Genomic DNA, 14,478 nt, shown 5'->3' on the forward strand with positions numbered 1-14,478 from the left:
GAGACAGTGTATGTGTATGTGCTTGCGTGCATGTATGTGTGCATGTGCACATGTGTGAGTGTGTGTGTGTGCATGCAAAAGCAGAGAACTCATTAAATCCAAAGGTTCCAGAGTACAGTATATTTTAAAGGTTCTAGAGTACAGTATCTTTTAAAGGTTCTAGAGTACAGTATATTTTAAAGGTTCTAGAGTACAGTATCTTTTAAAGGTTCTAGAGTACAGTATCTTTTTTTTTACATTGTAGGAGTCCAACAGACACACTCACTTACTTATATACGAGCTGAAGCAATTCCTCTGGGATGTGCAACTTTCCACTGTGACCAAGACAGTTCAGCACAGCACAGCACAATGTGTCACAGGGGTGAGGCTGCCAGTTCCTTAAGATGGTCATGGAGTAGGACTTTGAGGATGTGATTGCGCACGGTCAGCTCTCCATGTCAGTAGCCATGAGTGATACTTTCAGGAACTCTAGTCAGCAGACACACACACACACACACACACACACACACAACATGTGACTAGCCTAGTGCGTGCTTTTCTGTGTCGATCAATGAGGCTCCAGGATTCACACGCATACACACACATACACATACACACACACACACACACACACACACATACACACAAGGCTCCAGGCTTTACACGCACGCATGATGGACAAGCCATAACTGAACAGAGTGTGTTCCACATTTTCAGTTACATAACTACAAATCTGTAAAAGGGAGGGAGGGATCCCCCCAAAACACATGCACATGCACACACACACATACACACACACACACACACACACACACACACACACACAAACACACACACGCCCCATGAACTTTTGTTTTTTCCACAATAGCGCTGTTGTCCACAGTCTTGTTTTAGAGACATTGGCAGAGCAGGGAGTGAATGAGTGCGTGTGTGTGTGTGTATGTGTGTGCGTTTGTATGTGCGTGTGTGTGTGTGTGTGTATGTGTGTGCGTGTGTGTGTGTGTATGTGTGTGTGTGTGTGTGTGTGTGTGTGTGTGTAAGGTCAGTGGTGTCTTATCCCAGTAGTATACAGCCATAAGTCTATGCAGGCAGCATGCAGCAAGTTACACAACACTAATCAGACACTAGTACTGCTGTCATGGCCAGGTCACTGGGGGGCCTCTCAGGCTTTGAGGGGGGGGGGCATAGGGCAGGACAGGGGGGGGCATGGGGCAGGACGGGGGGGGGGGGGGGGGGGCATGGGGCAGGACAGGGCAAGGTCCGGCCCTTTGGACCTCTCTGGCATTTTCCCCTCCATATGACACGGCTGCCATCACGTAAACAAAGCAAAAGCATCCGCCACTGGTCGCCATGGTGATCAGATAGGGCCGGAGATCAGATGGGGCGGTGGTGCAATCATGCTCCTTTGAAAGACAGACCCGGTGCTGGTCAGGAAGGCACGGTGGGTCAGACAAGGGCTTCAGCTATGATTGCTCCTCTCTGCTGACCTCTCATCTGTGATCCACCCAAACACACACACACACACACACGTACACACACACACGTACACACACACACACACACACACACACACACACGTACACACGTATACACACGTACACACAAACACACACACACACAAATACAAACACATACACAGAGCAAGCCACTGATCTTAGCAGTAAACATGTTCAAAAATCTGATCTGCAATGTCACGTGTTCTAACAAAAGATGTCAGACAGAGAACACAGGACAGAAGGCCAGTCACGCAGGAAAGAAGGGATGAGCAGAGAAAGAGAGGAGAGAGAGAGAGAGAGAGAGAGGGGGGACAAAGAGGCAGTGAGTGGGATATACATGAAGAGAGGGGGAGAGAAGAGGAAAGAGAGAGAGAGGGGGGGGAGATTCCAAGAAGTTCCACGTTTCCACGAATAGCTTCCTGCACAGACCTCTACCTCTGAGGCAGGAGGAGGACAGCCTGTCCCTCTACAGAATGCCCTCAGAGGCCTAGCAGGGTGTGTGTGTGTGTGTGTGTGTGTGTGTGTGTCTGTGTGTGTGTGTCTGTTGTTCAGTCACACAGAGAGGACGAGAACTTTCTCTGCTCTCTACACCGTTCTCACACACTCAACACGTTCACTCTCTCTCACACACACACACACACACACACACACACACACACACAATAATTCTCTCTGCTCTCCACACTTCTCACTCGCACAACACATTCCAAGCTTAGAGCAGAACTGTTCTAGCCACCTGTTCCAGCACTAAAGTCCGCTTCAACACACACACACACAGACAGTTTGTTTTGTACAGTCAATCTACAATAACAAATAAGAAAAACTCCCAAGTAGCCAAGTTTTACAAGCATTATGAAGTTGCAGTTTAATGAAACAGTTTGTGGTTGTCAATTCAGAGAGCAGCAACCTTAAGACTTCAAAGGCATGTTTAATCTTTCATCAGCCCAGCACCAGCATGCTTTCATCAAGTACAGACTCTGCTGCTGCAAAACACAGACTTAAGCTTACATGTCTACCCCAGACACAGCCATAGATTAATATGGACACACACACACACACACACACACACACACACACACACACACACACTCACACACACACACACACACACACACGTTGGATGGGATGGCATACTGGGATGGGGGGGGGGGGGGGCAAAAGGGAGAAGGCAGAAACTAAAACACCAGTGTTTCCCAAACACATGTGTGTGTGTGTGTGTGTGTATGTGCAGTGTTTCCCATACACATTAACTTATTAGTGGCGGTCCACCACAATATCAACACTGACCACCACACAACGATTTTCCATGTTGTACTAAATTGAATGAAATCATTTCATTGTAGAGCTATGTGCACCTTTGTACAGCCTCTCCTTGAGTCTCCGTCCTTCAACAAACCGGCATGCATGTTTAAAGAAAACATTAAAAAACCCTGCAAGGATTGTTGATGGCATAGAAGACGACTGGCTAAATCGTGATTAAATCCATTAGCATCATAACCACGTCACCTACCACCACAAATAGAAATATGGGAAACACTGAACACAAACATGCCCAAATGGACACACAAACACACACAAACAAAGAAGTAAACTGAACTGCAGAGTGAAGCTCCAGCTCAGATACAGTAGGAAATCTATTCCAGAACTTAGAACTAGAATTTAGAATGTAAATGAACTTGAATGAGCTACCATCCACTTAACTTCAAAGTTTTTTGGGAGTGTGTCCATGTCCCACAATTAACCACGTCATTTTATAAAAACCCACTTTACAAGACACCGCCCACACAGAGAGGCACGACAACTGGATGTGCTTTTCAACACCATTTCAGTGTGGACAGCACCTTCCACAGTGTGCATTGTCTCGCGGTGGATTGTGTGTGAGGGCCCAAGGCCTGCAGGGCCCCACTGTGAGCAGGCTGACCGTGGCAGGGGCAGAGGCTATGGACGAGACCCAGGAGAACAAAACACTCTGGCCAGGACAAGGCCTTGAATAGAGTCCGAACCCAACCCACTCTCAGAGGGGTCACACCCGTGCACGCGCACACACACACACACGCACACACACACATCTCTCTGTTAGTGCCTTTTGCTGTCTATGTAAACATTTTACACAGCACATAGAGATCTCTTCAACCTTTCTCCAACATTTCAGTCAGTCTGGGTAGAAAACATCACTAGTCCCTGCAGTTACAATTTGACAGGCATGCAATTTCAGGGGCGTCATTAGCGCAATGGTATCCCACAATCCATCTGTGCGTCCCCATCTCTACTCTAACAGCGCTTTTACCCATATGTTCATTCAATTTAGCAATTTGTACCGTCTCTATAGTCTTTAAATAATACCATCCACAGTTTTCCTCTGTAGTAATCTTGAAACCCAAAGCACAGTATACGTTTCTCTGTAGTAATCTTGAAACCCAAAGCACAGTATACGTTTCTCTGTAGTAATCTTGAAACCCAAAGCACAGTATACGTTTCTCTGTAGTAATCTTGAAACCCAAAGCACAGTATACGTTTCTCTGTGTAGTAATCAGTGGACCACAAGGCAGCAAGCAAGCTCTGGTAAATAAAGAGTGAGTATCTCTTCCTCTCCTATTTTTACATGCAACCTCTCTCTTCCTCTCCTATTTTTACATGCAACCTCTCTCTTCCTCTCCTATTTTTACATGCAACCTCTCTCTTCCTCTCCTCCATCGCCATGGCGCTAGCACCGCATTCCAACTCAAATTCCTAAAATAATCCAGCGGATTCTGTGCCTCCCACGATTTCTCTGGGAAAAAGCTGCGCTGTGCTGTCCTGTCCTGCGCCACAGCGAGGCAGGTGTGAGGGGACGCTGAGCGCGTTGCGTTGCGTTGCGTTGCGTTGCGTTGCGTTACTGTGCTGCAGCGAGGCAGGTGTGAGGGGACGCTGAGCGCGTTGCGTTGCGTTGCGTTGCGTTGCGTTGCGTTGCGTTGCGTTGCGTTGCTGTGCTGCAGCGAGGCAGGTGTGAGGGGACGCTGAGCGCGTTGCGTTGCGTTGCGTTGCGTTGTATGGTGCGTGTGTGTGTGCGTGTGAGTGTGTGTGTGCCGCCCCTGGTGAAATGAGAGGCTGTGGAGGAGTGTGTGTGTGTGTGTGTGTGTGTGTGTGTGGCCTCTGGTGAAATGAGAGGCTGTGGAGGTGTGTGTGTGTGTGTGTGTGTGTGTGTGTGTGTGGCCTCTGGTGAAATGAGAGGTTGTGGAGGTGTGTGTGTGTGTGTGTGTGTGTGTGTGGCCTCTGGTGAAATGAGAGGCTGTGGAGGTGTGTGTGTGTGTGTGTGTGTGTGTGTGTGTGTGTGTGTGTGTGTGTGTGGCCTCTGGTGAAATGAGAGGCTGTGGAGGTGTGTGTGTGTGTGTGTGTGTGTGTGTGTGTGGCCTCTGGTGAAATGAGAGGCTGTGGAGAAGACAGGCTCAGGGACAGGTCATTACTGGTCGACCGCACGCGCTCCAAAACATCTCCCCGCCCACTCGTCCGCCGCATCACTCACACACACACACACACACACACACACACACAGCAGAGCATCCAGAGCCAGAACTACAGACGTAAATAAAAAATATCAGCACTGTTTCTCTTTCCAACACACACACACACACAATTCATTACTATGAGCTTTCATCTGCTGAGGCAGTGTGACTTCACACACCCCTGCACCAGCGCGATTCCTGCCCATCCCACAGCTGAGCTCTGTTTGAGTGTGTGTGCGTGCGCGAGTGTGTGTGTGTGTGTGTGTGTGTGTGTGTGTGTGTGTGTGAACAGTGACACCACTTCCCGACCACATCCAACACATCGAGCTGCCCTCTCCTCCCCTCCTCTTCCTGTTTTTACAGCCAAAGGTAAACACCGCCACTGCTCCAGCTGGACTCCCCGCGGACACAGCCTGACCTTCTAATAGGTACACGCTCAACAATACCCGCTGTTCAGCAGGCCCTCGTAATCACACACACACACACACACACACACACACACACACACACACCCTCTGTTCAGCAGGCCCTCGTAATGACACACACACACACACACACACTCTGTTCAGCAGGCCCTCGTAATCACACACACACACACCCTCTGTTCAGCAGGCCCTCGTAATGACATACACACACACACACACTGTTCAGCAGGCCCTCGTAATGACACACACACACACACACACACACACACACACACACACACACACACACACACTGTTCAGCAGGCCCTTGTAATGAGGCCAGGGACACATTACAAAAAAACGGGAGCAGGACCGGTCAAGCGGCGGCACAGACCAGTGGTAAAGTAAAAGAAAGAAATGAATAAATCAGGTTTTGGTGCGGCTCCCAGTGAGTGAGAGAGAATCCGAGGGACAAAGAGATGTCAGCAGCCAAGGGGGGAGGGGAGCCCCAAACCACAACACAACAAAAAGGAGCTCCGCCATTAACGCCGACCACAACACACACTCCTGCAGCGTGAACCCCGCTCCAGGGTGACCCTGCCGATGCCCGCTCTCTCCCCGGAGCGTGAGCCTCTGGGGGTCCAGCAGTGTGGTGTTTAGGTGTGAGGAGCGTGAGCAAGGCCTCTGGGGGTCCAGCAGTGTGGTGTTGAGGTGTGAGGGACTCCTTCACACTCTCTCTAGCACAATCATCCCATTTGGCGCTGATGGGTGTGGACAAGAGCAGCTAAGGCCACACACTTACACACTTTCTGTCATGCAGTACACACACACACACACACACCACACACACACTGTACTGTGTACTGCCGTTTATGTGATGAGGAGCTAAATGACATTTTAGAAAAGAAAGAGTGAAGGAAAGTGTGTGTGAGAGATTAAGTGACCGAACAGAAATAAATGACAAACAGTGAATGTGTGTGTGTGTGTGTGTGTGTGTGTGTGTATGTACTGCATAAGAGAAAGTGTGTGTGTGTGTGTGTGTGTGTGTGTGAGAGATTAAGTGACCGAACAGAAATAAATGACAAACAGTGAATGTGTGTGTGTGTGTGTGTGTGTACTGCATGACAGAAAGTGTGTAAGTGTGTGTGTATGTACTGCATAAGAGAAAGTGTGTGTGTGTGTGTGTGTGTGTGTGTGTGTATGTACTGCATAAGAGAAAGTGTGTCTGTGTGTGTGTGTGTGTGTGAGAGTGAGTGAGTGAGTGAGTGAGTGAGTGAGTGAGTGAGAGAGAGGGACTTCTGATAGTGGTCAGTGTGCCATCATGTCCTTCCTGTTATTCTCGGTGCAGACGGAACTCCGCGGAACCAGACGGAACCGAGCGGAAGCCCTCAGCAGACCCAGCGGAACCAGACGGAACCGAGCGGAAGCCCTCAGCAGAATCAGACGGAACCGAGCAGAAGCCCTCAGCAGACCCAGCGGAACCAGACAGAACCGAGCGGAAGCCTTCAGCAGAACCAGACGGAACCAGACCAACAGTGACAGAAGCCAGACTCCCTGTCCCCGACTCCCTTCCCTGTGATAGACCACCACACATACTGCACATACTCATATCTCTTCTCTTCTCTTCCCTGTGATAGACCACCACACATACTGCACATACTCATATCTCTTCTCTTCTCTTCCCTGTGATAAACCACCACACATGTATTCATACATCTCTCTCTGTCTATTCAGCCATTCAATTCTACTGATCCCAGTACATTCATCTGTATTCATCACTGACCAATCAATCGGTCCCTCACCTATCCATTTCAGCATATAGGTCTTTTTCTGTGTCAATCCACTTACACCACATCCCACCTGGAAAAACGCACCATGAGTGCTGTGGCTGTATATACTGAAGTTCGGCACCGTACCACCACATGGGTTTGTTTACGCCAGAACAGAAAAGAGAACTCCACAGAGTTGGAAGATTCATAGAGGTGCTTTTGCCATGTGTGTGGGCCTGGGGCCTAGAGGACATCAAGGATGTTCTGTTCTTGCCTGTCCACAAAACACATGCAACTTACATACAAGCACTTATGTTAACAACCACTCAAGTTCATGCACATGAGAATGCAGATAGGCCTAGGTGCACACACACACCTGATCTTATTTATCCGTAATATCAGTGTCTGAGAGAACATGAAAATGATTCCAGAACACCGGGGATCAGGATGTCACCCACCGCATCACCTAGCCCAGTGTTTCTCAAAGTGTGGTCCGGGGACCACTGGTGGTCCGCAAGCTATCCTAAGTGGTCCGCGAGCAGATGTGATAAAATATAATATAGATGAGTTCTTTGCAATATTGAACCAACTTGTATGTAAATCCAAACGGTTCTGCAACGCTGCCTGTAAGCTACGCCAGTTTAAATCATATGAATCCTCTGACACAATAAGCAAGGTGCAAAGACAAGCAAGGTGGTCCAGTGAGTAGGCCTAGGTCTACTGTGTAATATACTGTTGAAGTAGGTCTACTGTTTTTTAGATAGGTGGTCCGTGAAGTTTTTTTTATTGGTCAAGTGGTCCTTGGTCTGAAAAAGTTTGAGAAACACTGACCTAGCCTACCTGACTACCAGGAACAGTGCTATTCTCACCACCGGGCAAAGGCTCATCTTATTTGAATAGTGGCAAATCATGCAAATTTAAGCTTTCAGTTCACACACGGTGTGTAGGCTAGTCCTTGTATTTGGAATTCATATTTGCAATCCAGTCACCGCTGGCGTCAGTTCCTTAACGAGAGGAAAACACAGTGCACCTTTTGTTTGTACCTTGAATAAAAGCCATGGCAACAGTGGCTCCTGAGCGCATGAGACTAAAAGAATTACTGAGCCAGGGTCAGGTGCTAACAGAACCAGTCTAATCACACCTCATGGACGCAATGATACGATGATGGATAACACACAGCCTACAACACATAGGCCTATTCTTCTGAAGGAATACAAAAGAACAGGCTTTCATTACACTTGGCAATAAAATGACCCATGTCAAATGCATGCATTGTCTATATTACCAATAGTCAATGCCATGTCATAGTATAAAGGCTCCGTGGAAATACGGGGTTCTCGCTTAAACTTGAATACAAATGACGGGTGTTCTAGAGTTTACCTTGAGGACGATTTGGCAAAGTCTCCACCATCCAGCAGTCTGATTTTGCAGAATAGAACTCCGTTCACAAAAGGCACGGCTGTCAGTTCTTCGAGCGTGAAATGCGTCTGAAACTTAAATTTCTTCTTCTTTATTAGAAACGCCATTGGTCTGTGGACTTGTGCTGAGACGTAGTGCTTCAACCAAAAAAGTAAAACAGGGAGACTTAACGCGTAAAATGTAACTTTATGACGAGCATTGCCAGTGGTGAATAGCAGCAATCAGTCCGGGGCCTGAAAGTTCTTCTGTCTTATCGCTTGTTTCATCCGCATCTCCTATCGCCAACGGAGAAGGCCTGTAAAACAAACAACGATTGCAGTTAGCGTCAAGTTTCCACATTCCCAAACAACCAAGACACACACATTAGCATCATCTGAGTGAGTGCCATGTCACAACAGCAGGCTAGTTAGTTTGAACCGTTAAACAATTGGCTTTTCCAAAGCAGATAATCAACAAACACGCAGAAGGCCCCCAGACTATTACAAAAATATTTATTGTCATCATATCAAAGAAGTAGAAATGCAGCCTAGCCTACCTCCTCCGGGACCATCAGCTCGCGTATGTCTTGCTTAGAGACCTCCACAGACAATCTAGTCCTGAACTCGATTGTTTCAGTCTTTCTTCGTACACCATGGAAGCCTGTTGTTATTAGCGGTTACAACTGGGGTAACAGCAGCACCGTGGTATACTATGCTGCACGAAAAGAAAAGTCTGCGATGTGTTCAGCGTCTGCAAAATAAAGGCTATACCCTTCTGTAAACACTTTTAAGACAATCACAATGCAATCCAAAAGATGGTTAAACCTCAGATACTGATGTGGCAACCGCTTTTGTGAAAAAGGGGAAAAGATTCAACTACATTTTTTCATCATGACATCCAAAAAAAAAAAATTTGAAAGTTACTATTAGGCTCATAGCCTAATGTTTGGAAGTGCTCCGATTTCAATTGTGCGGGTACTAGTGTGCGGGAGACTTTTGTACTCCGCTCTACTCAAGCGCCGCCCTAATATATGCGTCATAACGGTAGGATTTATTTTCCTCGGTGGAGTTTACCAGCCTGCTGGTAATTGAGGCTTTTATCCTACGCCTCTAGAATTACAAGGCTAAGTAAATTCTAGAAGGATAATTATACCAGCCACACTCACAGTTTAGTCAAATGTATAATGACAAAACAAACAGAGGGGAAAACACGGACTACATCGCAAAAAATGTAGCTAAATAGACACCATGTATGATTTGATGAGTGTTTACAAAGCCAACTGGTACAGCGACCTCTGGCGCTGTAACGTGGCATTGCTTGGGGAACATAGTGCCTTCTATCTGGCGACTCGTTCCAGTTCACATAATTATCTGTCTGGTCTTCTGCAGAATAATGACAAGACAGAAAGTCCTGGACATGGTCTGTTGTTCAGTATTACGACAATGAAAGAAATATCAGGCATCAGTAAGGTAATGGCGAATTTAATGAGTTTGCAATGACAGATATTGTATTTCAACAACTCTGAACATTCATGTCTTCTTGGATTTGTTTTCTGTCTGACAAAATCCATGCATCTTGAAATACAAATAAGGCCAAAACAAGTATTTTATTTGACTGAAAACTCAATGCTTGATTTTAAAACTAATTTCTTACAAATGCATTCAAATGGAGTGTACACTGAACCTTTCACATTCAAATATCTGTCCTATCATTTGTAGTCACTCTGCTGTTTCATAAATTATGTTCAGAAAATAAAAAATAAGTTATTCAACTTTGGAGGAAGACAACGTCAGGGGGAAAAATACCAAAATATTGATGCACCATCATACAACATGGCTTGTAAAATCCGTAGACAATAAGCAAACACACTCCAGGAGTTTTGCACAATAAAACTCCATCCTCATATTTCAGTCCCAATGTATGTACAACATAGCACTATCTACTGCAACCAGCGCATGGGCGCGATACTCCACAACCTAGACCAAGTCAAACACACATTTTAATATTCCTGTACACAAATGCGGTTCCACACAAAATCACTTTCTTTTGAATACACACATATACACATACACACATACACACATACACACACACACAGACATTGAGAAACACTTCACAGAAGCACTCCAGTTTCCTCCCACTAAGACAGAATGACACACACACACACACACACAGAGTTCACAGAGTCATACACATCTACCTTCACCCACACACACAGAATTTACAGAGCCATTCTCATCTACTTTCACTCACTCACACACACAGTTTACAGAGCTATTCTCATCTACTTTCACCACACACACACAAACAGAGTTTACAGAGCCATACACATGTACTTTCACCCACAGACATGAACAAAACACATTCACAAACAAATCTAAAATCACACACACACACATACACATACACACACACACATGTCAGTAAACAAATCTAAACACACACACACTCACACACACACACACACACACACACACATCAGTAAACAAATCTAAACACACACACACACACACACACACACACACACATACACTCACGTCAGTAAACAAATCTAAACACACACACACACACACACACACACACACACACTCACGTCAGTAAACAAATCTAAACACACACACACACATAAGCACACGTAAGTAAACAAATCTAAACACACACACACACACACACACACACAGATTCCTGAGTCTACTGCACGTCCTCGGCTTGTTGGGTGGTGGCGGGGGCTTTGCTCTCCGCTCCCTCGCTCCCCGACGTCGCCACGGCGACCCCCCCCAGGCTGTTGGCGCTCTGCAGGAACTTGCGCAGGTCCTTGAGCGCGGGCCGGAACATCTGGATGAGGGCGAGCAGCGCGGCCTGCGTGCCCTCCAGCGCCTGGGCCTGCCGCTCCTGGGCGCACGCCTGCGCCTCCTGCGAGCGCCGGATCATCTGCAGCAGGTCGTTCTGGGTCTCCAGGTGCTGGGCGATCTCGCGCACGTGCAGGTTGGTGACGCGCTGCTCCTGCAGCAGCTTGGCCGAGTTGAGCGCGATGCGGCTCTTCAGCTCCTGCGGCTTCACCGAGCACTCCGTCGCCTGCGCCGCCAGCACCTCCACCGCCGCCGCCTCCGTCGTCACGGTGACGGGCGTCTCCGTGGTGCAGTACTCCACCATGCCCTCCTCCAGCGTGTGGTAACTGGTCTCACCTGAACAGGAACCGCCACACACACATAAGCATCAACACATACATCAGCCACTACACACACACACACACACACACACACACCAGGGTTGTGCACAATTTGAATTGCAATTCTGCTTCCTGTTTGCTACCTCAATTGAAATGCAAGTGAAATTCAAGAATTGAATTGGAATTTAAGAGCCAGTTTCAATTCAGTTCTGGAATTTTGCACAAGCCTGACACACACACACACACACACACACACACACACACACACACACACACACACACACACACACACACACACACACACACACACACACACACACACACACACACACACACACACACACACACACACACACACACACACACGCCCCAAGTACCCAAATCACATACCAATACAGACGGTATACACTCGAGATGGGCAACTTCCTCTCTACTCTTTCAAGCATCATAATAAAGGGTCATCTTCAGTCTCTTCGGAGGTTATATCATCTGAATTTGGCATTTGAATCTGCTTTTCTTGTTCTTGTAAGAATAACAATCACGACTATCCTAACATTTGAAGTGAATGTGCCATATGGTTTCAATACTAAACCCAGAGCCGGACAGTAACGGAGTACATTTACTTGAGTACAGTACTACGAGTATCATTTTTGGGGAGTACTCATGACTTTACTCAAGTACATTTGAGAGGCAAATATTGTACTCTTTACTCCACTACATGTCTACCCATAACCGTGAGTACCCGTTACTACTTCTAAAAAAAAAGGAAAAAAGAGAAATCTCAGAAACCCTCAATTTGTTGTTTCCCTCTCAAACGTGATTGGATTGTGCAGGCGCCACTGATTGGGACAGCCTATCAGCAATCACCTTCAGCTTTCCGCCAAAGTCAACTCCATGGTCAGATTTAGATAAGAGACGAAACCATGGACGAAACAATGGATGAAGACGCAGCAGGTCCATCCAGGGAATGTGCCAACCCGTGGCCCCACCTCGCCAGACTATTTCAGTTTGCTGAACAAGTTAATGATAGTTTTCGCTTCAAGTGTTTCAATTACAAAATAGTATTTTGTATTTGAAATATGTATTTTAAATATATGTATTAGAAATACTGCCCATCTCTGGCAACATGGTAAAAAGATGAAAATGACTTGATTTTACTTTCAATTCCTTTTACATTCTCCAAGGTATTAACATTAACATTTTTCATAACTCCATGTAGGACGTTTCTGTACATGTAAGCACTGTGGCAGTAGTAATGCAATATTTAGAAAATGTAGGCTACTCTTGTACTCTTGATACTCAAGTACTTTTAAAAACAAGTACTTCAGTACTTTTACTTAAGTAGACATCTGACTGTTGTACTTTTACTTGTACTTGAGTGACATTTAGCAAAGGGTATCTGTACTTTTACTTAAGTAATGAAGCTGTGTACTTTGTCCGCCTCTGACTAAACCCCATGCTACCTCATTTGATCTGGAACTGAAGGAGCTGATGGATATTCTAATGGATGGCAATGGATGTTCCGTAAATAGGAAAGGACTTTACCTTCTAAGGTTTTAACTTCACAGGCCGCAGAGGCAGTCTGGATGTCTGCTTACACACAAAGAGACACCACATCACCACAACTGCACAAACTATTTGTTTTAAGTGTCAGATGTAAAAATAAAATATTTTGGCCTATATGGCTCTAAACTTAATAAGGGTATTCAGGACAGGATATCTCATAGAATCCAACTTTATGCCTACTTCTGATCTGTCGACTAAAGCCTAGGTCTGCTTCAGTCTACAAATTAATTAACGGTCAGAGCAATCGGCACTTATAAATATTTAACATTCAGAGTTCACCTAGTGAACTACCACCGTAGCATAGCCTACTGGACCGTCAGTCTCACGTTTCACCGCGCACTTCCCGCAAGCAAAGCCTATTCTTTTAGCGTACGTTAACGTAATTGACTTACTTTGCGTGAGTGTGACCGTAGCCGCTGAGCTCATTGGCACAGGAACACTGATCTCTGCGCTCGCTTCGCCCGCGGGAAGGCTGATGATTGTGGCTTCTCCCAGGAGGTTACAGATTCTCTGCTGCATGGAAGTCAGAATGACTGGCACTGAGGTGCAGTCGCCAGTGCCTTCCATTGCTGCGCGGGCCTGAGCCACTTTCCGCCGCACTTCAGTCTTTAGATCTGACCACTTCTTCTTTACCTCAGCCAGTTCCCTTTGACAAGTAGTCACTGCATTTACACGCTTCAGTATCTCAATCCATGCATTGTTTTTGGCGATGTGAGTAACGCCAGCGTTGAAGTGGTTAACTAAAATGTGTTTCTGTTTTTCCATCTCCTCCACAATGATTTCCACCTCCCTTTCAGAGAAATTCATTTTCCTTTTTTTAGCTTGTGATGCCATGACTATATGAAATATTACTTTTTTTAAAGAATAAAAGTGCGTAATATACGTAAAAATAGTAAGTTTTTCTCGACTGAGCTGCGCAACGTAATGGCTTCTAGAATCGGCTTCTTCTTCCTACAACAACGTTTGCGTCCGTAATGGCTGAAGTCCCGCCTCCTCCATATGACAACTTTGATTGGTTCAACCATGCCTATGGGGTACACTTCGTCACCCTCTGTAGTTGCTGAGTACACTGTCACTCAAATACAAAATGGGTGGTTCAGCCTTTGACTGGCCACAGGTCTATTCCAGAAAGTATCCAACAGGTGGCGATATTTCTCCGCTTAGGAACACAAAACACTATAGAGGCATGGCTGCTACAGGAAATAGACTGGATGA

At 46.3% G+C, this 14,478-nt stretch overlaps 2 protein-coding genes across 4 annotated transcripts in view; both read right to left on the reverse strand.

The window, feature by feature from the left end:
- The window catches only part of eeig1a (estrogen-induced osteoclastogenesis regulator 1a), a 32,307-nt gene extending 22,835 nt beyond the window's left edge, over window positions 1-9,472 (reverse strand). The window contains exons 1-2 of one of the 2 annotated variants that reach the window (XM_076269999.1): window positions 9,085-9,472; window positions 8,511-8,844 (exon numbers count right to left, since the gene is read on the reverse strand). In XM_076269999.1, coding sequence (XP_076126114.1) covers window positions 8,511-8,656 — 146 coding nt within the window. In that variant the 5' untranslated portion in view covers window positions 8,657-8,844; window positions 9,085-9,472. Of the gene's footprint in view, window positions 1-8,510; window positions 8,845-9,084 lie in introns of those variants that run through there. The other variant, XM_076270000.1, reaches the window with a different exon arrangement.
- Window positions 9,473-9,989: 517 nt separating this feature from the next.
- Window positions 9,990-14,208, reverse strand: naif1 (nuclear apoptosis inducing factor 1). 2 transcript variants are annotated; one of them, XM_076269799.1, is made up of 3 exons: window positions 13,656-14,208; window positions 13,243-13,287; window positions 9,990-11,713 (listed from the first exon to the last, which is right to left on the reverse strand). In XM_076269799.1, exons 1-3 carry the CDS (start codon window positions 14,095-14,097, stop codon window positions 11,220-11,222), a joined length of 981 nt encoding a protein of 326 aa, XP_076125914.1. In that variant the 5' UTR covers window positions 14,098-14,208; the 3' UTR covers window positions 9,990-11,219. The 2 variants fall into 2 exon arrangements, with proteins under 2 accessions (XP_076125914.1, XP_076125915.1); XM_076269800.1 differs by lacking the exon at window positions 13,243-13,287.
- Window positions 14,209-14,478: the final 270 nt, after the last annotated feature.

Source organism: Alosa pseudoharengus, unplaced genomic scaffold (assembly GCF_046254945.1).
Source record: "Alosa pseudoharengus isolate Yale_2024_CS ecotype anadromous, Long Island Sound unplaced genomic scaffold, YU_APseudo_1.1 YU_APseudo_1.1_scf_6, whole genome shotgun sequence".
NCBI lineage: Eukaryota > Metazoa > Chordata > Actinopteri > Clupeiformes > Clupeidae > Alosa > Alosa pseudoharengus.